This window comes from Echeneis naucrates, chromosome 20, assembly GCF_900963305.1.
Source record: "Echeneis naucrates chromosome 20, fEcheNa1.1, whole genome shotgun sequence".
Lineage (NCBI taxonomy): Eukaryota > Metazoa > Chordata > Actinopteri > Carangiformes > Echeneidae > Echeneis > Echeneis naucrates.
The window spans coordinates 2502852-2529132 of NC_042530.1; the positions used below are offsets into that span (position 1 = coordinate 2502852).

The following is a 26281-nucleotide window of genomic DNA, read 5'->3' on the forward strand; positions in this document are numbered from 1 at the left end:
GGTGGTGGGGGTGGGGGTGGAGATGACCAGCCTTGGTTACATAACAAACACTGCTGCAATGACATCTCAGAATAAAAATTAAATAAAATAAAAAAACTGTCGCTGTAGCATTTCTACACTTGTTGTGAGTGGCTTGAATAAATCAGTAACACTTTCTCAATGGCTGCATGTGTATGCAAACGAAAGAATACTTTAAAGTGGAGCCTCTGCGCTTCAACTATTATATGCATGATATAATAATAATAATAATTATTATTATTATTGTTATTGTTGTTATTATTGGGTGGGCGGGGGAACTAGTGAGCTCTCCACAGGTGATTGGTGGCTTTCACCTCCAATCACAATTCGCCTGTTTGGGTCTTTTTGACGAAGTAACCTGAGCGAACTAGTGAAGTTTACCGTCAGCGATAAGGACATCACTTTCCCTTTCTGAGCTTTTGTTGTGGTTTTGTTTTGGTATCCCTCCTCCTCCTCCCAGCGACTTCTAGCTGCAAGCCAGTCGCTCTCTTCGAAGATTTTAAGAAACAAACAAACAAACAAGAGAAGTGGAAATCTTTGTGTTTTCGTCCCGGGGCGTCTTAAGGGGAGCTAACTTGCGTTAGCATCGCGCTAGCATGACAACCAGAAGAGGAGCTGCCACCATCATCCTCCTCCCCCCCCTCCTCCTCCTCCTCCTTTTCCTCCTCCTCTTCTTCTTCTTCCTCCTCCACTTCACCAGTGGCTTTCCTATCAGCAGGTAAGTTTCAACTCCAGCTCAGGTTGGTTTTCCTCCCACAGCTCCGTGTTGCCTTCAATCGCGGATAAGTTAGTTGCGGAGTTGAAATGAAACTGTTAGCTCGCTGCTAAATGGCGCAGGGGTAAGTCGGCTAAGCTAGCATGCTAGCAGCCTGTCAGCTAGCTCCGGTGTCGCTGCTCCTCGACCCCAAACAGCTGTGTCTGATCTCTGAATCATACAGCTCCGGTAAAAGCTGCCTGGTAATGGTTGTCGTCCACATTTGCTTAGACGTGTCCCAGACTCTCCTTTTTGCCTTCCTGTCTTGCTTTATTTAATTTTATTTCTCCCCCCATTCACTCCCTCCTCCATTCGTGTGCACTCAACAAAACTTGTTCTGCCTTGTTCAACGAGTCAGGGAAAGGAAAGGGGATTTTGACCATAGCATGAATAATTGTGTTATTTGAGCCCAACAAAAAGCAAAGCTAATGTGAACCCGACAATGCTGCTGTGGGTGTGTGTTGGAGGTAATTGTCAAATTTTGCTGAGCCAGATGATCCCTCATATTTCAGGAGGCGACTGTGGCCAAAGGCTCACTGGAATAGAAAATACAGCCTGATATGCTGAGCCATGGTTAATCCCTGGGTGCTGATCAGTCACATCAAACAGTGTGTTTTTAACGAACTGACGATGCCTTCTTTAAATTAGTTTGTTTCTCTTCCTCCTGTGTTTCACAGGCCTCCATTATGGTCTTCAGATGTGAGCCTATTACTTCCAAATGGATGATGATTGTCGTGTTCTCCTGGCCCAACCCTGCAGGTTATTTGCATTTCTTATTATGCCTATGAAACACTAAAATCTCTATAAACATGTCCTGTAATGAACACTGGAGCTACTCATCCTACAAATACCTTTTTCCCATTTTTTTCAATATTGCATATGTCGGTCTGAAACCACACTATTCATTGGATTTTAAACAGTCTTATTGCATTGGTAAACACACAGGTTTGTTCTTGTAATAGGGGAATGACATGTGCTTGTAATGACCCTCAAGACATAAGTGACTGGGTCCTCTTGCATCATGTGCACACAGCACTGTCTTATCAGGGGGCAGATGATAACACGTTGTGAGCCAAGAGAAGACAAACATTTGGAAAGATGGTTTGTCTTGAATGACACTTCATAAATTGATTCTGTATTCTTACAGGATATACTTGCATTTTTCCACCCAAGCAATGAGCATCTAGGTGTAATGTTTAACGTAGCTTGCTGCACATGTGTATATGACTCAGTATACAGTATATCAAGCCTCCTGTTTTTGAGAAACCGAAGTCTAAACCAGGCCACTGAGCAGGTGCAAGTAAAATGTCTAGCAGCTGCTGACAGAAATGGACACACGTTTTTACTCACTTCTAGAACAAATTGCCTTCAGCTTTTCAGAAATAACGTGGAAGTGGAAAAATGTCAAAAGTCATGAACAGAGAAAGACAAGTCATGCCACAATAACTAATGTATGAGTGCCTCAGTCACGTGCAGGTGGATCTCTCAGGAGTCACTGTTGGTGGTGGTGGTGTTGTTGTTGTTGTTGTTATTATTATTATCATCATCATCATCATCAAAGCTCTTTGGTGACAGCAGAAGACGACTTCCACATCCACAGTTACGAACAAGAGGATGGAATGAAACTGCACCCAATCTCAAGAAGTGACAGTGGATACATTAAACAATGGTGTCTGTTTTAGTGTATCTTGATTTCTTTCAGCCAGATGTGAGTTCATGGATCTATTTTACCTTTGACGTGGTCAGTATGTCATCAATGGCAATTAGAAACAATTGTTATAGCATCATATCATACTTGCAACTGTTAATGGTCAGGTAAACAAAATGATAATGCACACACATGAATGTCAAAACTGCAGAAGAGCATCAGAAATTTACTTCAGCAATAACTGATTGTTGTTTTAAGACAGTTTAATAACTAATGTGTGAGTGAGTGAGTGGCTATGTTTGTATAATTTTTCTCTCCTGCCAATCGTCATGCTTATTTAAATTGATTTTATTTATTTATTTATTTACTTACTTACTTACAGTAAGCTGGTCATATTTTTCACTTTACAGGACATGCTGCTTTCTTCGTTTTTTGGGTCAGGGAACAACCTAAAGAAAATATGTGGCCCCGATATACACCCTCACATTTTTTAAACCAAACATTACACACATTGACTTAAACTGTGTTTACTAAACTCACATTTTATATATATGTATAATATCATATGCAAGCAAACACAATAGTTTTTATTGCTTTAAGAAATAATATTGTTTTCCCACATTTCTATGTTCCTGAGTTGCCTATACGACTCGTTTATGAACATCCATTCAAGTCAAGCAGGAACAGTCCAGTTTGCAGAGCAACAGTGTCGTGTGTTGGTGTTTGTACCACATGGTGGCGATATTTGCAAAACAATTGAACGCAATTAGTAGGACGCTTTCATATGTGCTCGGTAGCATATACATTTTTAACACAGGACACAAGTTTGAATATTTTGTGATCTTGCGCAGTCAAAAACAAACAACACTCCCAATGCTCTTACAATACCCCCCCCCCCCCCTCCTCCTCCTCCTCCTCCTCCTCCAAGAGATATAATCTATTAAATGCTTGTTTGTTTTTATTTATTTTGTTATATATCATAGAAAATTAACATTTTTTTTTTAAGTGCGTCAGCGTCCGTCTGGTGCATTACCGCAAGATATCAAGCCGAACCGGGGAAGTTTAGGTCCCTCCATCAGCATCCAGGATCTCACCCCCCCACCACCATCTTCGGCACACACCCCCACTTGCCTCCGCCTCCTCTCACCCCCCTCCCCACCCTCCCCCCTCCGTACCCCAAGGGTCTCGCGAGCGCGCACGCGTGCGAAACTGCGTGGGAATGGCTGTTTGTGTGATCGAGGGGGCTGGGCCGCTCGGAGCGAGCCGAGAGCTGCATGAGTTTGTAATGTCCGCCATGTTGGCCATGGCGTATTGAGCCGGGGAGGAACAGCCGAGCCGAAGGGGGAGGAAAAAAACAAAAACCCAGACCGACAGAGAGCGACCGAGTCCCGGGCCCGCCCGGCTCTGTCCGCGCTGCTTCACGGACCCCGAGCCTTGCCCCTCGACCGACCGGCTGACTCCCGGAGACCGTCACAGATTCATCCATGAGAACTCGAGGCGGACCTGCTGCGATTCCTGGCAGATCGTACAGATTTACGCTGCATCGTTTAATATAAATACATTTTTAAAAAATGAGTAAATTGTCGTTTCGGGCTCGGGCGCTGGATGCTAGTAAGCCTCTGCCCGTCTTCCGCTGCGAGGATCTGCCGGACCTGCACGAATATGCCTCGATCAACCGGGCAGTGCCGCAGATGCCGACAGGGATGGAAAAGGAGGAGGAATCGGTATGTTTTGGTGTTTTATTTTATTTTTAACATTTATGCCCGACTTGTTTGGGACTGTTTTCACATCCAGGGGCGCCGCTATGTTGCCTGCGCAAGCTTGTGCAAAATGGCCGCCATATCTGCCTCTTTTTTTTTTTTTTTTTTTTTTTTTTTAATTATAGTCCACACGACGGCTCTCGATATAAACCCAAATATTCAGACCCGGATTCACCGGGGCTGTGGTCTTCAGCCCCCGGCCGTGGGGTATTTAGTCGGGGAGCCCGGTTGTGTCCGCTCCTTTCACCCGAAATCGCGCCCGAAAGCACAAAGGAGTCACGTGACTTCCATCGCTTCCACCATTTTGTTGACTTTCTCTCTGGCGAGGGCGAGCGGGGATAGGCCTTGTGGACGGGCTGTACTTTCCGCGAACAAATGCCAGGGGGAGACACTGAGACCCCCCACCACCACCAACACCTCCTCCCATTCCGGTTTGACAGCTAGGTGTTCCGTGTTGACAGCTCCGGCTCCGCCATGTGTGCTCCAACTTGACGGTGCAGGAAAGACACAAAAAGCCTGTATTTAATCATAACATAGATGCTCGTGGTTGCACAGCAGCATGGAAATAATGATGATGATGATGATTACAGTGGTGTTGTCTTTTTAAGAGTTGGGTTTCATTCGTGCTTCAGGATGACATCTGGCTTGCTGTTGTCGTGTCTGAAGTGTTTTTGTTAGATGATGGATGCTGAGAAGTGTCAGAGCTGAACTTACAAATCATATTTATTTATAGCGATGATTTGCATTAGAGCTTGAACCAGAGCTTGTCAAAGTGGATTAAAACTTATATTTTACATGTGCAAGCTCACCTTAAGTCAAACAGGGTCACTGCTTCAGTTCATTGTCATGCATAATGTTTAATAGTTTTTTAGTAACCCCTTTTCTAGTTTTGACTTTAATCGCTTACACATTTGCTAGTTTATTTAAGGGATGTATGTTGTCATTGTCAGCTGATTGCTGGTTATTATTGCAGGTTGCAGACAGCGCATTAATGGCTTGTGAATTATCTCTTGTTTATAATGTCTCTTGGGCAGCCCTGCCAAATTACTCTCCATCACCTCGTCAGCAGGAGAACCCCCCTCTGTGCAGGCGAGTTGCCTCAGCAGACAAACACAGGGAAGCACAGACAGGGGCCCGCAAAGTCAGCAGAAACCCTAACCCCCCTCTCCACATACTGTACACACGCACACAACAGCATTACATAACACAGTGACAGAAGAGATAAAGAGGACAGTTTTACTACAAGGCTGTGCATGGCTTAGCTCCCTGACCCACATCCTGTCCAGCTACAATGGAGCGTTGCTGTGCTGAGAATTATGTAGATTAAAGACACCTGTAAACGCACATTGTAAGGTGTCAGTATTGACCGCATCAACAATCACACCCCCCGCCCCCATTTCTGCTTGAAATAATACATAGGCTATCAGGAATAAGATGAATCTGTAGTTATTATTTATTTGTTTGGCTTGTCTGACTCACGGAAGAACTTCCTTTGTCTCCCTCATCAGCATTCATGGTGTGAAGTTGACAGAGAAAAATAACCTCTAAGAGCACATTTGTGTGCCAGCATCATGTTGCAGTGCAACTAGAAATGTGCTTCATTCGCTGATTATCTATTTGCACAATGTTGCACGCAGTGTAAAACAAATCTCCTGCTGTGTTTCACTGTGGCTTTTCAACAGACAACACATCACACAGTTCTGTTGTAAGGCTTTTCATTCCTGTACAATATTGCATTTTGAGATTCGAGGAGCAGCAGAATAAGCACACATTTTGCCATCATAGTGAATTATCTTATCAGGGTGTCTAACTGTTTCACACAGTTATTTAGAGGTCATTAATTGTGCTTCAGAGAAGCTTTAGTATGTGAGTAGTCAGGATGTAGCACAGGCAGATGAAGATATAGATAAAATGTCTCAGAAGTATGCACATAAATTCAGTCCATAAGAGATTGGGCACAGTAGCAGATAACAAAATAATTATACTTCCCTCTGATGTGAAGTCTTTTCTTTCCTTTTTAGGGGAGAAAGTAAGCTAAAAAGAATTTAAAAATGCTACCTTAAATTCTTAAACCATCTCTGTACCCAAAGTAAGAAGTACTTCCGTGACCCTGACCTACACTTGAGTGACCACATGAGCTCTGTATAGGCCGGAACAGAAATAATACCACCGTATAGAAACACACCCTCATTATAGTTTTATAGCTTTTGTGCACCAACAGCTTTATTGGGTGGTTTGCTTCTCGGATGATGTAATAATTGTAATTTTCTGGTGGTTTAATAAGGGCAGAATTGATTTTCCTGGATGTTGCAAAAAGGATTCTCACCCCCCTCCCTGGGTTTTGTTAGATGTGAAGGAATGCGGTGGAAATTTGCTGTGTTGTTTTGGCTGCTTGTTAGTTTGATTGCGTGCAATGCACAAGCTTGAAGAAGGGTTGTGTGCCTTGGCTCACTAAGCCGATCGCCATCCGCAAGACTTCCTTTGGTCGGCATGAGCTGAAAACACCTGCTGAAGGCCGCACATTAGTTGCCATGGCAACCCTTATTGGAGTCATCTATTTTTCTCAGGAACATTCAATGGAAGGGACGTGTGTTGCTGTGAAAAATAGATTTTCATTTGTCTATCTGCATCTGTGCCAATGACCAAGACCAGCACTGCTGCAACCATGAAGCATCCAAAGTGCCAGAACATTATGTAGAAAAAGGGAGAGACAGAGATTTCTAGGGGGGTAGATCAATATTTGTAATTTGGTAGTGATTTGTTAGGAATTAGCCTGTTGTGAAAGGATTGCAGCATTTGTTCCCACTGCATCTGTAAAAAATGTACTGCAACTCTTCCCTTTTCTCTTTGAGCGGAGTGTTTCAGCAGACATACACATATTGACATCAATTTTGAAGATAACAGATAGTTGCAATAGGTCATAGAATAACTTAGTTTAGTTACTCCCATGTGCCATTCACAAAAAGCCTTTATGCCCCTTATTCCACCTCAAAGGAAATCCCAGGCTGTGAATCGTTGTTGTGAGGATCACAGCTGCAAAAGATCAGGATATCTTTAGGTCAGAAACAGCTCAGGGAAGCGTGCTGCAATCTGCCAAGCTGATACCTTCTACAAAAGAGAGCAAACATACGTCTGCCCCTGGCTCAGGTTTAATTGGATCCTTATGTGCTGCTCTATCTGCAGGCGCCTTAGCCGTCTTGTGCCCAGGGTTCATCACCATGTCAGACAGTGGAGTTCACAGGGAGCATTTTTAGAGGAGTTTGACGAAGTAGAGAACAAGCTCTGTGCCGGGTCTGTTAAGGATGCCTTTGTTGAGTTTATTCGAGGTCATGCCATATTTGCAGACAATGTGTGTTTTGCAGTCTTGTAACTACCGGCGACGCATTCGTGACAGGTGGCTTTCGCTGTGTAATGGTGCATACAGCATTGGGGGATGTTTGGAAGAAAAGTATTTTTACACTTGGCTTCAAGGGTGTTTCCTCTGTTTTCCACATAGTCTGAGGTAAACTGTAAATTGCCTGTCAGTGTGGAAAGGAATGGTTTTATATCTGCTTGTTTTAACAGTAATTGTGTAGCAGTATTGAGTTGAGCTACAGTGGTCAATGCTTTGGTGCCTATCCGTGTTTAGTAGGAACTTTATAGAGCGTCTCTTTGTTAAATGCTCACCATGGTGAAGAAATTTTATTGAACTACTTCTTATTGGGTCTTATTCTAATAATGTCTTAACAGTAGGAGCGCAAATCAAAATCAAAATTGATCTTGCTGCGTTCTCAGTTGTCAAATTGCTGTGAAATGGAGCTGAGGTGATTCCCAGTAAACTTCTGTGTATAGCTTTAGGTAAAATCTCTGGGGATGTAGAACCACAGCATCTGCATTTTAGACCAACAGATTTAGACTGGCTTAGCAAGAGGTAGTTAAATGTATGATCAGACGAGAATGGGTGGATGATTGCAGGCGGTTGTGTAGTTGTGGGCAGCCGACCACACTGCAACATTCTGAACAAGTTTGGCTGGGCAGTCTGCACACACTGCAACAATCCAAGCCAAATAGCAGCACTTTTTTTTGTCCAAAACCTGTGATTTTGGCATGTGTGAACATGCCAAAATCAGTGGTCTTTGGAGCAACTTGCCAGCTTAAGTTGCTGACAAATTATGAGTGATTTGTGAGTAAACAGCACTTTGTTGCGCTCGTGTGTTTATTTCCCAAATTCGTTCGGAGCCACCAACAAGCGGTTTGGGCTTCAGTGGGAGATGAATGTTGCTTGAAGATCTACAAACCACACCATATCACTTCAGTCCCAGGTTCCTTGGAACTTCAATCAATAATGGTTTAGTTGACACAATAAGCTGCTCCCTTTGTGTGCTGGTTGCAGAGAAAGTACAACACTGGGCTTGTTGATGAGCTTACCAGGGGCAGATGGTTCAGCTCTGGGCACATGCTGTGTCCTTTCATGCCAGCTCACAGCATTGATCGGGTCTCCTGTTACTGCATGCAGAGTTCCTCACGGCTTTGGATTATACATAAGGCCCGACCACTTAAAGCTCCCACACAAGTGCCCAGGTGTCCAAAGTTGAATGCTTTTCCGGTTATGAAAAATTTGCTTTTCACAGATCTGGTTTCGCCTGTGATCTTATTTGTCAGCCACAATGGATATGTCATTGAACACTGACCCATGTCTCTAAACCCACCAAAGAAACTGCTGTGGGAAAAATGTGTAAAATGAGTAGGAGCCCTGTTAGAGTACTTGTTGGAGAAAGATTGGCCTCAGTCACTTTGACTCGTTTGGCCATCTGTTGCACCAACCACAGAGAGTAGGCCTGTAAGGACTGCGTACTACAGGCTGAGCTTAACGGCTGCTGTGTCTTTAATGCAAAATGTACATTCTCATCAGTCATCCAACACTAAAAATGTGGGGTTAGGGTTATGAAAATTTCAAGCACTTTAGGTCACAGAAAAGGCCAGATTAATGTTGATATGTAACATTTCTGAAGTGACTTTATCAGATTACATAATGAGAAAACATTCTGTGCCCGCAGAGTTCAAGAGGCAAACTGTCCGACTCATTTGTCAATATCTTTGCTTTGGCTGCTAATTCAGTGTAGATTTCATTTCAGCTGCTGCTTTGTGGCTGGAGAAACTTGCAGGTATTTCATCAATCCCTCATTTCTGTGAACTTTGGAGAACAGATTTTCTCCAATTAACTTTGCTCAGGCTGAGTGAAGCTACAGAAATGAAAACTATGACTCAGTGTTGTGATGCCAGAGTTACCTGTGCGCGCTTCAAAATCACATCTTTGCCAAGGAGGCGCATTCTCCTGCGTGCTCCTAGATTGAAAATAAAGCTTAGCTCTCTGTTGATTGACATGGGGCTGCACTTGAAAGTGCAGTGTGTGTCTCATAGGCACCTCAAATCCTCTACCCCAATTTCACCAGTGACGCATTGCTCTGAGATACAGCAATGAGAACTGTGATGGTGTATATATAGACATAACAGACCATGACAAAGAGCTTTTTCTCCCAAACCCACACACATAAGTAGAGATAAGGTTCGAAATTCTAGCAAAAAGAAATGGAAGATAATCAGTAAGAGGAATTAAAAAGTATTTAGGAGGATCTGTTGCAGAATCCTGTTTTGAAATGCTTTGTACATATCTTGCAGTCATTTGACTTGAATGGCTCAGATTCCCCCTTACATGGTTCTTGTCGAGATTAAAAACAAAACAAGGAAACTCGTCGCCATATGTTTAGTTTTTTTGCATTATTTAAAAAAACCTAAACATTTTCATCATCTATTTCCCCACATTGCTTCTCCGAGACTGTTCAAACATACTCTGCTGCTACTAGTGCCTTGAAGTCTGGATTGTAATCACTTTGAAAGCGTGATGGCATTTTCCTGTGATTGTGGTGGGGGTTGTGTAGAGTGACCTCAGGATCCTGGTCTGTGAACCCCATTCAGTGACCCAAAAGCACAGCGTAGTCCTGCGCTGTCAATCCAATCATCCGTAATAACTGACAACTGTTACTTTCCTGCTGTAACGAATGGACTATTTATTAACCTTCAAAATAAGCAGTGGTATCTTCTACCAATGAAATTTGGCTAATGCTTTATTCATGAACACCAGCGCTTTTATTTGTCAAAGCATGTCCATGCAATGAAGTGATGAAAAATCCTTTTTGTCTGCTAGTAGCTTCCTTTTTCTGTGAATATGTCTGTTGGACAAAAAGTAAACAACTAAATCAAGAAAGGAATGTCTGAACTCCACCAGCTGCAGACAAATATTCTGAACAGCTGCTTTCCTTCTCTCTTCCAGGAGCACCATCTCCAGCGGGCCATCTCAGCGCAGCAGGTGTATGGCGAGAAGCGGGACAACATGGTTATCCCGGTCCCCGAGGCAGAGTGCAACATCACGCACTACGAGTCCCTCTACCCCGGGGAGTTCAAGATGCCAAAGCAGCTTATTCACATACAGCGTGAGTAGCGGGATGCTTGCAACAGGATTATCCTCTTAGCTGCGTTAGTGGTCCAGGAACACATGGGACTGTTGTTTCTTATAGGATGTGCCGGGCATGGCTGATGACTGGGTGGGTGGTGCTGATTTAGAGTGTGGTTTTGTTTGTGTGTGTGTTTTTTGAGTTTGGAGGTATTGGTTCATTAAAACAAGAACAGAAGGGACTAGCAATGAAACTAACCTTTCTATCAAAGTAAGTGCTACAGATTTGTTTTTGTGAGTTCTGAAAATTGCTACTGCGTGTGGATAATTGAACCCAGCAGTGTTGCAGGTTCAATCAGAAATGGCCATGTGCATCTCTGTCATGACACATTGTGTCTTTAGAGGCTCTGATAGCAGATGTGTGGGATAAAACAGATATGCTATCTGAAAGAGCTAAGCACTGTCCGCAGGCGACTGAAATCAGGGGCAGGTTATTGGAGGAGAAAGGAAAGAAAAGTTTACTGACATTGTGTTTTGAGGAATTTTTATATCTCTGTTCTATTAGCAGAATTATTTTCTAAATTTTGTAAATTGCAAATATTCCACACACACACACACACACACACACACACACACACACACACAAATAGTCTATGGCCAACATCTGGTCAAATGCAACATGCTGTCAGTTAAAGTCTGTTCCAAGTGAAATAGGTTCCTTTAAGGTTCCCACATTTCCTAACAAACCAAGAAATGAGAAAAAGTAAAATGTCCTAGAATGTCCAAACTAATAATATGATAGGATTCCTTTTGTCGGGCAGAATTATGTTGACGCTGAAGTTGTTTGTTGACGACATTATTTTGAATTGGCTGTTATGTGGGTTTTGTTTGGCAATGCTGTGAACTCACCCCAAAGTCACAACATGTACTGCTGAAAAATGTGAATTGCACTTCCCAGATCAAGTTCTTATGTGTTAAAGTTCTTGCAAGCAATTTGTCACACTTTCATAATTCAGCGTGTGAGTAAAGTATTAACTGCTCAAATGAGCTTCACCATAACTGAAAATGTCCTGGGAAAGCCCTGGAAAAATATCTTGAGAAAGGAGCAGGAATGCTGTCCTTAAAATGACCCCAGTGTTTTCCAGAGCATTAAGATTTTATCTGTGGTGTTTTCTGATTAAGTTGATAATACATTTTTATTTTTAAGTGCCTCACAGCAAGTATCAAAAAATAACTGAACAAGAGCTCAGCTCTATCTTTGTTTTCTGTCATCCCTCCTGCCTCTGACCTAGCTGGCTCTTCCTCAGCAGCATATTGGCTGTCGTCCTCCTCTTCCTCTCCTACATCACTTTTCATTAGCCTCAGCTTTCCCTCCCCGACCCTCTCTTGCTGCTTCAGCTGCCACAGCTGCACTGGTTCAAACCTGGAAATATTCAAAACAAATTAATTGGATAGCTAATCACACTGGTCCGACTGTTCAGCTTTCCCATGTGTGTTTGTTTGACTTGTGAGTTTTGCTGACGCCTCCAGTCCAGACTGTCTGTGCCTCCTTGGGATGAACTTTTGAATCGATAGTAAAATACAAAAAATAGAAAATTAATGTAGCTGTTAGTGGTGATGTTGCTGGCTGACACAAATGAATGCATGGCTAATGCTCGTTGTCTGAGCTGTATCTGGAGAATGGCACTGAAGAACCAGACCTGAGTATACTTTTTTTCTCAACATGACTTTATGAAGTTCCATGTAGAGTGAGTGTCCTGCGGCCACACAGAAATTTGCGAGATCACTGTGGGAAGTACCTTCCTCATAATCTTGCAGCTCTATTTTTCTGTTGCCTAACTGTTTAAATATAGGGCAGTGAGTTGCAATGCTGAATACCATTCCAAATGCTTGAGGTTTTTGACAGGTTAATGTGCTGATTATTGTGGTTTCTGACAGTGACAGTGCAATGAATGCATTTATTTTTTTCTCATCCGGGAGAGTCACAGTAGATGATGGATTACAACAGACAGCCATTTTCCCCATTTTAGCAGACTAATATGTTATTGTCTGGAGAATCCCCAGGCCATTTCTAGAGATTGTGTCCAGACAGACGGGGAGGGCAAAAAAAGAAAACCTCTATAAGTCACAGGCAATATTTATGAGCAAGTGGCTGGTTACATTCCCAGCCTTGGACGCTGGTGTTTGTCCTCAAGCACTGCTTTATTGAGGTGGTTGAGGCACAGAACTAAACACAAGAACTGTGCTTTGTCATGATAAAATGGTGTGTTTATTTTTTGTCCAACATTTGGTAGCAGTTGTCAGACTTGAACACTTCATACCCCATGGCTAATGTTTATTGACTTTGCTTGAAATGCTCTGCAGTTAAATACAAATGACTCTGCATTATAAAACAGTTGACATGGCATCATATCTCCTTATGGCATCTTTCATCTTGGCTAACACCTGCCACAGCATTTCTAAAAAATAAATTTGCCAGCAAAAGCTAAATTTAGATGTGATACGCGTCCTGCTTGTTTGCTACTAAATCAGTGAGTTCATGCACAGTGCAGTCCGCTCTAATAGTGTTTACAGAAGGGAAGCTGTGTCGCTGACAACGTCCTGTCTGTCTCTCCAGTAACCAATTCTTCTCCTTATCTCAGCTTTCAGTTTGGATACAGAGCAGCCAGACTATGATCTAGATTCAGAGGATGAGACTTTTGTGAATAAGCTGAAGAAGAAAATGGAAATCACCGCCCTGCAGTTTGAAGAAATGATAGACCGACTGGAGAAGGGCAGTGGGCAGCAGGTATTTGTCTGTGTGTTTGTGCATGCACGACTGCAAATACAATCTAATCTAGTCATATCCCCAAACACATCACCAGCTTTTCTTTACAGCAAAATAAATGAGCCCATTGAGCCAGATTGTGCTTGACAGCAATGAATAAAGTGTATATTTTAGTAATTGGTCTGGGGTTCGTTACTTTAGTCCTAGGTTTAGTCCCAAAAAAGCCACTGCTTTTCCGGGACTTTTATACTCTCTGACTATTGGCAAATCCACTGTAAGTGTGAGATGTACCTGAAGGCATCGCGTCTATACCACCAGGTTTAAAGAAGACCACCGCATTCCACTCTCTTATTTCTTAATTATGCAGATGACACATGAATCCTTAAAATTTAATGTCAGTGTGCTGTGATGCTTAACAATGCACTGACTCCGTCACTCCTCTGCAGCTTGTAAGTCTGCAGGAAGCCAAACTGCTGCTGAAAGAAGATGACGAGCTGATCAAGGAGGTTTTTGACTACTGGAGCCGCAAGAGGAAAACCTGTAAGGGTGGCTCCCTCATCCCCAATGTCAAACAGGAGAAGAGGGATGGCTCTGGCACCAGCGACCCGTATGTGGCCTTCCGCCGACGGACGGAAAAGATGCAGACCAGAAAGGTGGGTCTCTGTAGCCAAAAGAATGTGTCAGACTGTGGGACAATTGGAAGAGGTTGTGTCTTGTAGCTGTTTGAGCAAAGTATGGTTCTCTGTCTAGCAGTTGTTTTGGCCTTTATCTTTATCATTGTGTTTTGTTTTTTTGACAATGGTTGGACAGTTGGCTGCCAAAGAGCATTACGTCTGATCTCTGATGATCCTTGTGGGAGATAAAAAGCACTCTAGAATCAGTGAGGTGCCATACTCCTGTGATCTTATGGATGAGGCCCTAAAGCCAAGTTGACCATATTACTGTAAAATCAAAGGTTCCAAAATGCATGATTAAAAGTGTAAGGAAAGTTATATATAAAAAAGTTTCACTTGGTGCTGTGTCTAAATCTACGGTTGCTCCATTTTCAGAACCGAAAGAATGACGAGGCGTCATATGAAAAGATGCTGAAGCTGCGCAGGGACCTCAGCCGAGCCGTCACCATCCTGGAGATGATCAAGAGGCGGGAGAAGAGCAAGAGGGAACTGCTGCACCTCACACTTGAGATTGTGGAGAAGAGGTAAAGAAGAGGCCTTGAAAGAGTTTGGCAGTTGCCTTTTCTGGTTGTCTGCACTGCACCAACCACCTCAATGAAGCAGCTCCCTGCTGTTTAGGAGGCATTAAGACACAGCAGTATAGTGAATGGGTGCTCAATTTTTCTGATTGAATGACAGATGTTCATGAACAGATGTATTTGGATAATGACCAGCTCCGCAGCTGTGCCCCCACTCTATGTGCCAGGGAGTCGTTTGGGCACATTTGTGGCTTAGCTTTAAAAAATGTATGTGTATGTGTATATGCTTGTCCCATTTTCGTCAGACCTTTATTCCGTGTAGTGTTTTGGGTGGCTTATCTGGTTAACCTGTATGTTTGATTAGCCTTTTGTTCATTCATCAGGTTTAAAATTCAAAGTAGAGGCCATTAAGACACTCAAAGATTGATAAGATCTAACAGTCAACCACCAATTTTCTGTAAAGTTAGGCTTCGCTGTGAGTTTTAATTGAGGGCACAGTTCTACACTTTTCTTTTCTTTCTATCTGTGAATTATCAATTCATCAGAGTTGACCCTGTTTATTCAGTAATGTCAGGAGCAAATTACCATATTGACTTCCCTGTGGCAGTTGGGAGTCCCCCCCCCGACCCTGTGCAGTCAGTACACTGGATATGTTTCTTACTTTGGGTATTTGATTTATTTATTTTTCATTTTCTGAGCTCCACTTTGAATTGTTCTTTTCCACCCTCAGTGGAGCCTCTGCGATTCATCTAAACATGACATCCGAATGGAATGAATTTCCTCTGAAAGTAGCTGTCAGTGTGAGCTTAAATTGGACCCTTCTCCTTGAAGTGCTTTTGATTTATAGTGACGTTTCAATTTCCTCTTGTTATCCCAGCCTGGTTTCTGCCTGCGCATCACCGTCACCGTTCACTCCCAGATTGGACCGCTCTATCCTCGGTAGATAGCTCCCCCAGCCCACAACATAATATTTTGCTGCCACAAAGTGACCCAGGTGTACTGGATGTAGTCTCACAGCAGTGTGTTCTGGGCTGTTTGTTGCCACTGTTGTATGAGTCTGACAACTGTGCTCTAATTACCAATCATGTTGCTGCATATTGAAATATAAATTCCAAACTATATGCAGTTGTACAGGTTCCCTCATATTTCAGCCTTTGCAGTAAATATTGTTAATACAAAGTGGAGATATTCTTCCTCAACAGTTAATTTATCTACACTTGTTTCTCTTCCTTTTAGGAATGCAATGCCAGACTTTGGCAGTGAGGTGATGGCCGAGGCCTTGGCTCAGCGGGCTCTTGTGAAGCCTGTGTACACCATCCCCATCATTCCCCTGTCCAACAGTAACCAGTACAGACACCAGGACCACTTGGACATGAAGGACTACAAGAAGGTAAAGACCTGCATGCATGCACAACACACCAGCTTCCTGCTAGTAACAGCCCAGACTGGTGTGGAAAATGGTTTCCACCTTTTCAGCTCTAGATGAGTGTGGGTGTCAGAACAGAATGTCTGCTTCTTGCCTTTATTGGCATTTGTCCTTCACCTAAGTCAGTTCTCACACAGAGTTATGACAGAAATGAAGAAGTGTATTCTGCACTGTGTATTCCACATTGAAAACTGATTCACATGAGAACTGTTGAATAAATGCACCATTCAAAATGGCAAGTAGGTATGTTAATCATTGATATATTAGATGGCTGTATTTTTTTTTTTTAGAACGGAAAAATAAATTCTTGTTGAAGTATAACTTAAAGGCTTTGAAAATAGTTTAATTTCTTAAAAAAAAAGCACTCGTTGAAGAGTTGTTAATCAGTGTTGATGCTGCAATTGTGTCATTGAAGTTGGAAGTGACTCCTCCTACAAATTCATTTAATTTAAGTCCAAGCTGCTTTGACAATGTGGTACTTCATTACAGAGCACTATAGTGAACTCTGTGTCACCTCTTCCCATTATAACTTCATTAGTGCTAGTGTCTGACAACCGTCCTCCTGCCCCTGCAGGGAGGCAACTATCCCCCTCCTTTCTACTGCGACCAGCTGGTTGACTTTTCCCTTTTGTTTACAGACGCTCATTTTTGGGGCAACTCTCCCCCCTTCCTCCCTCATCACTCTAACCCTCATTTCTTCCATTGATTTGACACAGCAGTTCTTCACTGCGGAGTCCCTGCCGCTGCCCTACGTCCAACGACTGAATAGGATCTGACTAATCCTAGTAGAGTTGGAGTCAGTTCAGACAGGGAGGGGTTGTCCCACTGGGGAAGTTGGGGTGAACGGTGGCAGGGGGGGGTGGATTGAGGAGGGGGGAGGATTGAGGAGGGGGGAGGAAAAGCCATCTGGCCAGGCAGCGGCATCTGGCACGTGCCTCCATCTGCATATCAATGCCTCTTTTACTCACTGTTGTTTCTACTCAGCCATGCATAGACCATCAGCACTCAGCTACCGCCGCCAGCGTCTTTGCATCTTTTCAAGCTGTGGTATAAACATTTTATCCCCTCCCATCTTCACAGCCGGAGAAAACGGAGGCAGTACGAACCAAAAGGAAATATGAAAAGAAGCCCAAGATCCCCCCTCTGTCAGCACCTCAACATTCAGGGCCCTCGGTGTTCAATCCCAAGGACCTCAACCAGTATGATTTCCCCAGCTCAGATGAAGAACCATTTTCACAGGTACAACAATTCCGTTTCTGAAAAAAGGTGTAAGATTTATCATCTGTGATTTGATTTCAGTTCCTATGGAAGGCAAGATTTAAAAAAAAAAAAAAAAAAAAGCCCAAAACAAATACGGATCTGGTCCTCAACGACTTGGCGAGCAGTACACGGATAATGTCAAATACATAAAGTTTTATTTTCTGCTCCTAATGGCTAAATTTACTAAAAGTTGTTTTTATTGTGCAGATTCATTCAGGTTCCTCAGAGGCAGAAGAGGAGAATGACCCAGATGGCTGCTTTGCGTTCAGGAGGAAGGCTGGCTGTCAGTACTACGCTGTGAGTGCCCTCCTGTGACCAGTCTGCCCCCCCCCCCCCCCCCCCCCCCCCCGCCTTTAAAGTCTTCCCTACGCTGCGGGATAAAACAATACAAAAACAAAGACTCCCCCTTTATTCAGTGTCTTTAATTGTTGGTGATTTCAATATCTGATGTCTTTCCTTCTGTTATTTCTCTCTTTATCTCCTCTCTAGTTTCGTCCAGCCCAGAGCGGCAACTGGCCCTGGGTAAGCCCATCAGAGGGTGGGCTCGGCGACCCATGCTTCCGCTACTGTCTGACCTCGCTGAACATGCCACGGCGCTGCGTAGGTTTGGCTCGGCGCCGTGTGGGCAGAGGGGGCAGGTGAGTTCAGTCCAACAGTGTTTTAGTTCCCTCATCCTTGCTGAGATTTGATCAGTGATCAGGATTCTTCTGCAGGCCCACAAACAAAATGGCAGTGGACCATTTCCAGGCCATGAATTTGGCTAAATCAAAGCAAAATGAACGGCTTTGATATGTCCATAGCTTCAGACGTCTGAGATGTAAAGAATAAGTGGATCAACATGTTGCCCCAGTGCTATTTGCGTTCATTATATTTGTGTTTTACCAAAATATGCAAAATCAGTAAAGAAGAGTCTGAGAAATGTGAAATGAAATGTGTGTAGGACACCAGCCAATGCCAATACTGAGCAGGGGAGAATTCAGCCAAGTGTTGGCTGTAGCTGCTCAGGCTGTTTACCGTATCAGTTTTTTGGCAGGCTACCAGCGATCATTTGGCGAGCGCATTCTATTATAAATATCAAGCTGGCCTGTAAGATGATGAACATGACAGGCCAATTTTGGGATTCACCTGCCACTGTGGCCTGTCGACAAATCAGCAAACCAATTTTCAAACAGAAACATGTCCTGCTGCTTCGTCTGATATCTCCTCAGTTATTACACAGACAGTTGAATGAAGCGCAGCAACCGAAGGCGTTAGGTGGTAGCTAACGCAGGCCTAGCTTTCACTGAGGAGACTCGATGGGTAAGGCAGCATCTCTGTCAGACGTGAATATGAGATTAGCGATGTTCTGTTCCTATCCACAGATGACCTTATTGCTCAGCCCCTGAGGGAGAGTGAATGATCGGTTTATCTTTGATTTGAAATGCCTTCAAAATGTGTGCTTAAGATAGAGAAACTCAATCGTCTGAGAAAACACGGAGCTTGGCGTGTTTGTTTAGCTACACTAGCAGTGCATGCCTATACGGACTGCAGTGTCTTTTTACTTGTTGGTCTTTCCAGCACTTGGCTCCTGAGTCAAATATCTCAACAAGGACTTCTATGAAATGTAATAGAGACACACATAAGTGTATCCTTAGGACTTTGGTGGCTTCCCTGCCATTTCTAGCAGTGCTGCACAATTTCTAGTTGCATATCTAACAATGCAGCTGTGCATTTCTGGCATCGTTAATACCGTTGACTTTCTGCTGGCATCAGCCTCAAGCCAAGCTACTACAAATAGTAAGGCTCCGGAATAACAGAAAAAAACAGCAATGTCATCTCTCTCCTCAGCCTCGTTCAACTGTGTGGTGAACTCAGACTCATGTTCCATTACATAAGTGGTGTTCTCCGTAAACATGACAGGACTGCATGTTTTTGGTGTCTTTTTTTTTGGGGGGGGGCTGCCCATTGCACATGATAATTACATTATTGGTATGCAAGAAATAGCCACTTGTGCTATAGTGCAGTCTTACACAAAGGATTTTTATGTTATAAGTTGCCAGTAATGGCTCCAGCATGACTTGTGGTCATGGTTGAATTTGTAATGAGGATTTCCTGTTTGTGTTTCAGGGTCCTGTTGGACAGAGCACACACAGATCTTGACAACATCTGGCAGAGTCTGGACTCTGACCCGGAACCTGAACCACTGGCCTCACCACTTCCAAGCTCTCCGCTCCACAACTCTAACACCAGTACCTCAGAAACCAATACCTCGGACCCAACCAGCTCCCCCCACCTTCCCGCTTCTTCTTCATCACCCCTGACGTCGTCATCACCAACACCTATGGACCTCAGCCAGATTCTTTTGAACATTAAATCTTGCCGCTGGAGGCACTTCAGACCACGGACGCTATCCCATTACCCCTTGGGTGGAGGAGACTTGTCTCGCAGAGGATTTAGGGATTGTAGCCGGACAGTATCAGGACTAACCCGGACCTTGTCTGGAGGATCCAGCAACCAGAACCGGACCGGCCCTGCCCCCACCCCTGTCCAAGGTGAGTTAGTTGTTTTCCTTCTCTACACTAAATGTATTCTATTGTGTGTGAAATTTTACATTTAAATGGTGTTGGATGGTGTTGGAACGTAGGAAAGGCTCATTTTATTTCCTTATCGCGTTGTGCAAAGGCTTCTTGGCATCACAAGAAGCTCAAATAATACAGCTCAGACAGTCATTCTCCAAGGCTAGTGATTCTGGATGTTAGTTCTGAGAGCAAATTTAGCAAGGCCCAGTGGTCCTTTGTGCACTCTGTGCTGTAATTAAAGAAAGTGCTGAATTCAGCCTGAGCATGGAAACAGTTTTCCTACAGTTCATTTTGAAACTGTTGTTACTGGGTGTCAACATCCATCTTCTAGGAACTGGAGACTTCTATAATTTATGAGAGTGTTGGTCTGAAATCGTCAGGCTGCTGCCACGGCACTACATTCTGTTGTTGTCATTTATTGATTGTCTGACAGCTTAGGATCAGTTCTTTTTGATTTTTGTTGATGGCTTTGACTGCTTTTAAACGATTTCCATAATGCTTGATTAAATTCATGTGTAGCTTGATTCGCAATTCAACACTTTTTCAACAGCTCATCTTGTGACATACTGCATTTTGAATGAGCTGGTTTATGTTAGCAATCCATAACCCATCATTGCAGCCAATAGTGATGCTTCTATATCAACATACATAGAAATATAGTCAGAATTACTAGTAATCTAATTGACGATATTTAAAAATGTGTGAGTAGACTTAGATTTTAGTTATTACTAATGCAGCTTTAAGATTACAGTGTGCAAATTGAATGAAATTTCAAATGTCCACAGACCAGACCACTAATTTGTAACACTAAATTAACTCCACTAACAGCAGAGCAGAATCTGTTTTCTCGTAGTATATGCAGACATAAAGCACCAAAAGCTGAAGTTGTGTAAATGATGCTGGGCATAAGAGATTGATCATGTGATCTCTGGCCGTCAGGCAGGTGACCTGGAAGATCGGGCTGTTTACATTGACCATTAGACTTCAGCTCTTAAGCTTTCAGTGCAAAGAGACACGTGGGAGAATAGCTTTTGTGTTGTGCATAGGGAGGGATGTAATCGAAATTTTTTTCCATGCATAAAATTATGTGAGGTATTGTTGTTTTAATGATTTCGTGCACGTGCATTTGAAGTGATGAGGTGGGAGGGGTGAGAAGGATGGGGGGTGGGGGTTAGGCTTCAAAGCCAGCTTAGCGGTGTTTGGTCGTGGCTCGCTGCTCTTGTGTAACACCTTTTTTGATGAGGCACCTCCAAGGTAGATTGCTCCACTGCAGCCCGGGGGCTCCCTTGCTCCTGGTAAATCACATGAACTTTCTGCTTTCAGATCCCTCGTTCCATATTATAATAAATTAATTCCTGGTCCTCCTAGGCTAGAGGGGAGTCAATTAGAAACGCTGCTGTATAAATAGATTCATGAGATGTGCCAGGGTGAGTTTGGGCTGGTGGCTGGAGAGCTAAGAAGTTGGTGACTGAGCTGATGAGGGAGGATGCCGTGATGTCAAGCAAAACAGGATAAAAGTTTGGTTATAAACCTGTTCTTGGAACTTGATAATCTCTTAATGCTTTGGTGAATTTAGAATACATTATATTTATCTTCCATTTGTTGTTAGTGTTGTCATTAGTTCTGGATGGGAAACACAAATCTGACGATAGTCACCTCCTGCAAGACAGTAATTGTGGAATATGTTAAGTCATTTCTTTCTCTCTGCCTTGCTGCTTAAGGTAACTGCTTTGCAAAGCCGTGTGATGGCAGCCACCAACAATTCATGGCTGGCTAATATCTTAAAAAGTAGTTGCACACTAATCTCCAAAGCAGACATCTTCAGCAGACCACATATTTGTGTGTGTGTGGAGTAGTAATTTGTGTAGGCTTGTGATTGATGCCTTTATTTGGGGAAATGATAAATATTTTCTGCTTGAGGGTTCTTTCACTAATTAAAGTTAAACGAGGTTGAAAATACATGTATAATTTGTCGTGGAATGAGCCCAAAGCATGGAGTCATGAGGGGGAGTAGCTTTGTTTTTGGGCTTTTTCGAGGCTTGAGCTCAGCCCATTCAATTTGTCTTTGTTTCACTAAACCACCCATGTCTTGTTTTTCTTTTTTATATATATATACACACACACACACACACACAGTGGTAGGAGATGTTTCATTTTGACTGATTTTTTTTTTTTTTTTAAAGGGAGCCAGCGTGTCACCAGTGAATACTAAAATGTCTCTCTCAGGAAAAATGCCACCTCTCTGTGCTGGACGGTTTTGAAAACCCTGCACAATGGAGACACTTAAATTGGAGCTGAAAAACATGCTCATGTTGTTTAAATGTTGTTCTGGCTTGATGCTTGAGTTTTGTTTTTGTTTTTATTAATTATTAATATTATTATTTATTTGGCGGTGAACTCTTGACCACTCAGAAAAAAACTTTGGGGAAAACTAATTAATTCAGTTAACCTGAAGACCCAGAGAGCTGTGTTTTTGTTTTTTTTTTTGTTTCCTGCTCACAGAGAGTAAAGCCTAAAAATTAAGCACCATTGAATGGCGAAAGTATAACTTTCTGTTGTTTTGTGGCTGTCTGCTGAAACGAGGCTTTAATTTCACAGCAGTTGCATCAACACACCTCAGCCTGATACAGTAACGTTAGTTATTTTGAAAGTTGTAAGTTATAAAAGCAAAAACAAATTATTTCCATCAGTATCTAACCATGTCTAAAGATAAAACATCCAAAATGTCCAGCTTTTGTGCAGTGGTGATTTTGTTCCTTCTTTTTGAACTTCATACAACAGAATCACCTCCATGTTGCTTTTTAATGTTTACAAAATGTGGTGTAGAGTTGATGAGAACAGTCACGTTCTGGCAGTGAAAAGTGGGTGATTTAACTTTTGGCTTGCATATTCTCGTTTACATTGTGTATGTGTTTTCAGAAACTTTCCATGGATTAGTGTTGCATGAACAAAAACAACAATAATTCTAAATAACACTTGACAATATTTGTAGAATCTAAAAACAAATCCGAACAAACTGAACTGGCTGAATGTAGTGCTAGTATTGAATTTTTCAGCATGTACAGTCAGGCCCCAGGAGCCAAAATCCACTGTACATGTCTGGCTTTGTGTTTGATAAGAATTTCAAACTGGACTTTCTTCCTTCTTATGCATTTCCTTCACATTGAACCCCGTAGCACAACACACCTACACTTAGGAAACTTTCAGAAAGCTCCCTCAGGCAGTGCTTTAGTGCAGACAGCCACTGTTTTTATTGCATTGAAAAGCAGTTGTGTATCATGTTGATGGTGGAAGGCAGTTGTATCAGTTACTTTAGTTTTTAAAGGATTAATGCTGTCCTTGTTTAATGATTTCATTGAAACACCTCTAGCTTTAAAATAACTCAGTTTTTATTGACTCAGTAAATATTTCAGCGCGCTCTAATTCTCCATCCTGACCAGAGGAAAGGCAAAACCTTCATTTTGGTTTACAAGTTGATGAGATTTGAAGATAGGTCAGCGTCAGTGCAGTCTTTTGTGCTGGCCTTCAAACCAGACTGCTCCCATTTGACAATGTGGTGCGTCTCGTCCCCACGTGTCCGCAGTGTTCACGGCAGAGCAGTACCAGCAGCACCGGGAGCAACTAGCCCTCATGCAGAAACAGCAGCTGGAGCAGAGCCAACAGCAGCAACAAGCCAACAACCCTGCAACAACTACCAACACACAGGTCAGTGAGGATGGACTCGCAACTCAAAGAACATGCCCCAATCTTAAACAGGTATCTGTCCTAATTTGTACCCACTTCGCCCACATTTACTTGAACCAACATTTTCTGCTGTCTGGAGTCACAAACTGAGATAAACGAGTAAATGACCTCTCCCAATAAGGAAATCATTAACAGCTGAAGGTCAGTTCACCCATCCAGAGGAAATAGGAGACATCCTCATTCCCAAGAGCGGCATTACTGCCACCGACTCAGGTTCCTGTTTGCCACCAGAAAGCGCCGAGCTCAGCAGGTTCTTTACACTGTAACAGAGTGGAGTGGAATACTTGGCGCAGACCCACATGTTTTCACTCTGCGGTTTCCATCTAGGCACTTGTGTCCAAGACGTTGGACCAGGCCAGCGCCCAGTTTGCTGCCTCTGCCCTCGTCACCACGGACCAGCTGCTGGCCTTCAAGTCCAAAGAGGAGCTGGTGCTGGCGAGCGGAGTCAACGGGGTTCTGGCAGGCGCAGGTGAGTGTCGCTTACTGAGGAAAATGGAAATTACTTAAGTCTAGCTCTTCATCACACACTCACATACCCAGTTACAGCAGCACAGCTTCAGGGAAAAAGCCAAAAAGTTGAGAACCACTAATTTATAACAATCTTAAAACCACTTAGGGAAAATAATAGGAGGAAAAACGCATAACAACATATTTGAGGAAGCTATAGACCCACAATCAGCAGCACTCTCCTCCTCCCCTTGTCCATAAACTCTGGTGGAAAAACATGGAAAGCACTTAACAATATAATAGAGTCCATTACAACAACAGTCTGAAAAGTTACCACAGAGTTGCATCAACATCTCAGTGTCAACAGAAACTGAACATTAGACAGGGCTTATTGCAGCACTGTTGCATTAGATTGTGCAGCAGCATCTTTTGAATCACTGAAAAGTGCTGTGACTAAAATCAGATGGGCTGCTTTTTTCAGGGGTTTTTAAAGGCTTGCACCTCTCCAGCACGACTGCAGCCCTTCACCAGACCAACCAGACAACGCACACCACCACCTCCACGGCCCCGACCTTCCTCCAGCCCTCCCCCAACTCGGCCACACCCTCGCCCACCAACGCCATCCCCACCTCCCTCACTTCCACACCCAGCGCCCATGCGGCAGCGGCACTGGGACTACTAGGATGCAGCGCCGCCAACGCCACCCCCGCCACCACTCAGGTCCTCATCGGGAACAACATCTGTCTGAGCGTGCCATCGGCCGCCAGCCTGGCCGGACGCCACATTCCCCGGACCCTCGGCAACGTGCCACCCTCTGCCTTAAAGCTGTCCGCCACCAACCTGCAGATGCCCAAAGTCTCCGGAGCGTCGCCCATGGACATGGGCTCAAGGTGGGGCGGCTTCACTGCTACACATCTTTAAAGGAGCCATCCAGCACTTTAGAAAACATAGCTGTTTGGGTCCTCGTGGCGGCGCATCAGATAACGCCTCCATGTTTTCAACAGCAGAAATTGCACAATGACAAAGGAAAAATAAAAATGAATAAATGTGCATAGATGAGAGAATTTTTTTGATTCAGTCTAACTTTCTCACAATTGTTGCAGCTACACGATATTAACTTTAATCTGAAATTCGTGAGGATGAACAACAAGCAAATCTTTCGCATTAATAATAAAATCCCAGCTTTAAGTATTCAGCTGGACACGGTTCATATCATCCAAACGCTGCCAACACAGCGTCTGCCAGAGATAATGCAGCACAGAGAATCCCCATAAATCAGCCCCAAAGAAAAGCTGCAGCGGCGTGACGTCAGAGCTCCTCTGTCATCTGAGATCTGGGACAGTTAAAGATTTAATTTTGACAGAACAGCCGGCCACACGGGAGATAAAACGGGAAAGGTAACAGGCGGCTTAATCTCTTCCCATTTCCTGTCCTTTTCCACAGGGATAATCACGACGAAGACAAGCCAGCACTGAACAGTATAGCAGACAACACAGTGGCTATGGAGGTGACGTAGTGACGGTGCAGCGAAGAGTCTGCTCTCTTTGTTTTTGTTTTTTTTTTTTGTTTGTTTTTTTTTTTTTAGGTGCTGTGCATCGTAGCATCGGGAATGCAAAAGGGACAGCAGGACTCTGACGCAGACTGACTGACAGAACGGCGAGAGGCCACAGCCACTCGCTTGCAATTCTCATCTCTCATACTTTTTAAACCATTTTTTGTTTTTCTTTTTGTTACTATTAAAAGTAAAACATTGACATCTGTAAATTATGAAAATGGCAAAATTCGTATCTGTACAGTAACTACATATTTGTAATATCCCCCTTGTATATACTACTTGAATACAGAACTGTCCATTTGTGATGTTTTGCACTTGGGAATCAAACTTAAAGGAAAAAAAAAGTAAAGCCAAGTAACTTGTGGCGAGTGTGAGAGATGTGGGAGTTGTATAGAGAAGAGTTTTATCACATCGTGTGCATGGTGCGGAGCCTGCTGTTTTTATCTATTTATTGTGCTGTGTTTACAGTTTTTTGTTGGTTTTTTTTTTGTTTGTTTGTTTTGTTTGTTTTTTTTTTTGTTTGTTTTTTTGTTTTTTGAGGTTTTTTTTATTTGTACACTGTACCTTTGTTGGTTCATGTGCTGTAGTAAATGTTAGGTAGCTACGGACTCCTGGGTATTTTTGTATATTGTGAACACATAGCAGGCCCCCCAATCCACCCCTGCCCATACCCCCCACTACACCCACCCAACCCCACCACGTTTAGTTTTTTTTTTTTTTTT

At 43.2% G+C, this 26281-nt stretch overlaps 1 protein-coding gene across 2 annotated transcripts; it reads left to right on the forward strand.

The window, feature by feature from the left end:
* The first annotated feature begins 385 nt into the window (after positions 1 to 385).
* Positions 386 to 25564, forward strand: LOC115061125 (enhancer of polycomb homolog 1-like). Of its 2 annotated transcripts, XM_029529383.1 has the most exons (15): positions 386 to 736; positions 1450 to 1531; positions 10491 to 10650; positions 13253 to 13398; positions 13824 to 14030; positions 14427 to 14575; positions 15806 to 15959; positions 17076 to 17234; positions 17463 to 17552; positions 17745 to 17893; positions 19362 to 19786; positions 23397 to 23518; positions 23885 to 24026; positions 24486 to 24894; positions 25448 to 25564. In XM_029529383.1, the coding sequence occupies exons 3-15, from the start codon at positions 10551 to 10553 to the stop codon at positions 25518 to 25520; spliced, it is 2325 nt and encodes a 774-aa protein (XP_029385243.1). In that variant the 5' UTR covers positions 386 to 736; positions 1450 to 1531; positions 10491 to 10550; the 3' UTR covers positions 25521 to 25564. The 2 variants fall into 2 exon arrangements, with proteins under 2 accessions (XP_029385243.1, XP_029385242.1); XM_029529382.1 differs by lacking the exons at positions 386 to 736; positions 1450 to 1531 and adding an exon at positions 3652 to 4144.
* The last annotated feature ends 717 nt before the right edge of the window (positions 25565 to 26281 follow it).